Source organism: Mandrillus leucophaeus, unplaced genomic scaffold, assembly GCF_000951045.1.
Source record: "Mandrillus leucophaeus isolate KB7577 unplaced genomic scaffold, Mleu.le_1.0 Scaffold379, whole genome shotgun sequence".
Lineage (NCBI taxonomy): Eukaryota > Metazoa > Chordata > Mammalia > Primates > Cercopithecidae > Mandrillus > Mandrillus leucophaeus.
The window spans coordinates 89,544-90,851 of NW_012104020.1; the positions used below are offsets into that span (position 1 = coordinate 89,544).

At 52.6% G+C, this 1,308-nt stretch overlaps 1 protein-coding gene across 2 annotated transcripts in view; it reads right to left on the reverse strand.

The window, feature by feature from the left end:
- Positions 1-516, reverse strand: part of SEZ6 (seizure related 6 homolog (mouse)) — a 51,161-nt gene extending 50,645 nt beyond the window's left edge. For both annotated transcript variants that reach the window (XM_011990357.1, XM_011990356.1), the window contains exon 1: positions 438-516. In XM_011990357.1, coding sequence (XP_011845747.1) covers positions 438-447 — 10 coding nt within the window. In that variant the 5' untranslated portion in view covers positions 448-516. The remainder of the gene's footprint in view (positions 1-437) is intronic.
- Positions 517-1,308: the final 792 nt, after the last annotated feature.

A 1,308-nucleotide genomic window follows, 5' to 3' on the forward strand; every position in this document is an offset into this window, starting at 1 on the left:
AGGGAGGGAGCCAGGGAGTCTCTCCTCTCTCTCTCTCTCTCCTCTCTCTCTCTCTCTCTCCCTCTCTCTCACCCTCCCCCCTTCTCTCTCTGTTTCTGTTTGTGTGTGTGCGAGTGTGCGGTTGCTGGGGGAGGGGAGCGAGAGAGAAAGGCGAGGGAGGAGGTGTGGGGGCTGGGGGCGGGGGCGCGGGAGGAGCTGCTTACCGTAAAGTCTCAAGCAAAGGCGCAGAGACCCAGGGGCAGGAACCCAGGCTCCCGAGCCACCGAGACTGCCCTACTCATGTGGGCACACGGCCCCTGCCCTTCTGCGCTGCCCACACCCAGTCAAGCATGCCACTCTCTCTACCGTTAACAACCTGCCAAGGAGGTGGATTGTCTTCTGATTCTCCATGAGAAAGAGCAACACCTTCCCCACCCCTCTCCACCCAATCCTGGTACCTGAGGGCATCAAGGGTGACCTGGGAAGACATCCGAGAGTGAGGCAGCTGGTGAGGCTCGTGTGCCCTTGTGGCAGTTCCGTCTTGGGCCGATAATGAAGATGGCTTTTGAGCGTACAAAGGACAATAAATTATTACTTTGTGCTCAATAAATGCCAGGGCTCCAGGCAGCTGCATCAGCAGCAAACTGTGCTCACAGAAAAGCTTAATTATCCTGATATTATAGTTAAAAGCCAGTGGCATTCGCGTCTTGGGGAGATATTCTTCACTTGGCAGGAGGCAACCTGGGCCAAGCTGTGGGCAGCTGAAGGTAGTATCCTGGGTCCCCATGTAGCCCTGGATCTCCAGGACTCTGCCTTGGCCCCTGTGCAGGACGAGAGAAGCCACAATGACAGTCAATACAGACCCTTCATGCCATCTCTGCCCAGGTTTCTGGAACTGGTGGAGAAAATGGGATAGGCATGAGACAGGGTTTCCTAGAGCTGTTTTATTTTATTTTATTATTGTTTTTAGAGACAGGGTCTCTGTTGCTTAGGCTGGAAATGCAGTGGCACAATTATATTAATAGCTCACTGTAACCTCAAACTCCTGGGCTCAAGAGGTCCTCCCACTTCAGCCTTTCGAGTAGTTAGGACTACAGGCATGCGCCACCAAGCCCGGCTAATTTTTAAATTTTTTGTAGATATAAGGTCTCACTATGTTGCCCAGAATGGTCTTGAACTCCTGGCCTCAAGTGATCCTCTTGTCTTGGCCTCCCAAAGTGCTGGGATTAAAGGCGTGAGCCACTGTGCCCTACGGCTGTTTTAGATAGAGACTTGAAGGAGGCCCAGGGGAGTAGGCTGTACTATTAAAGGCATGGAAAAATAACTTTC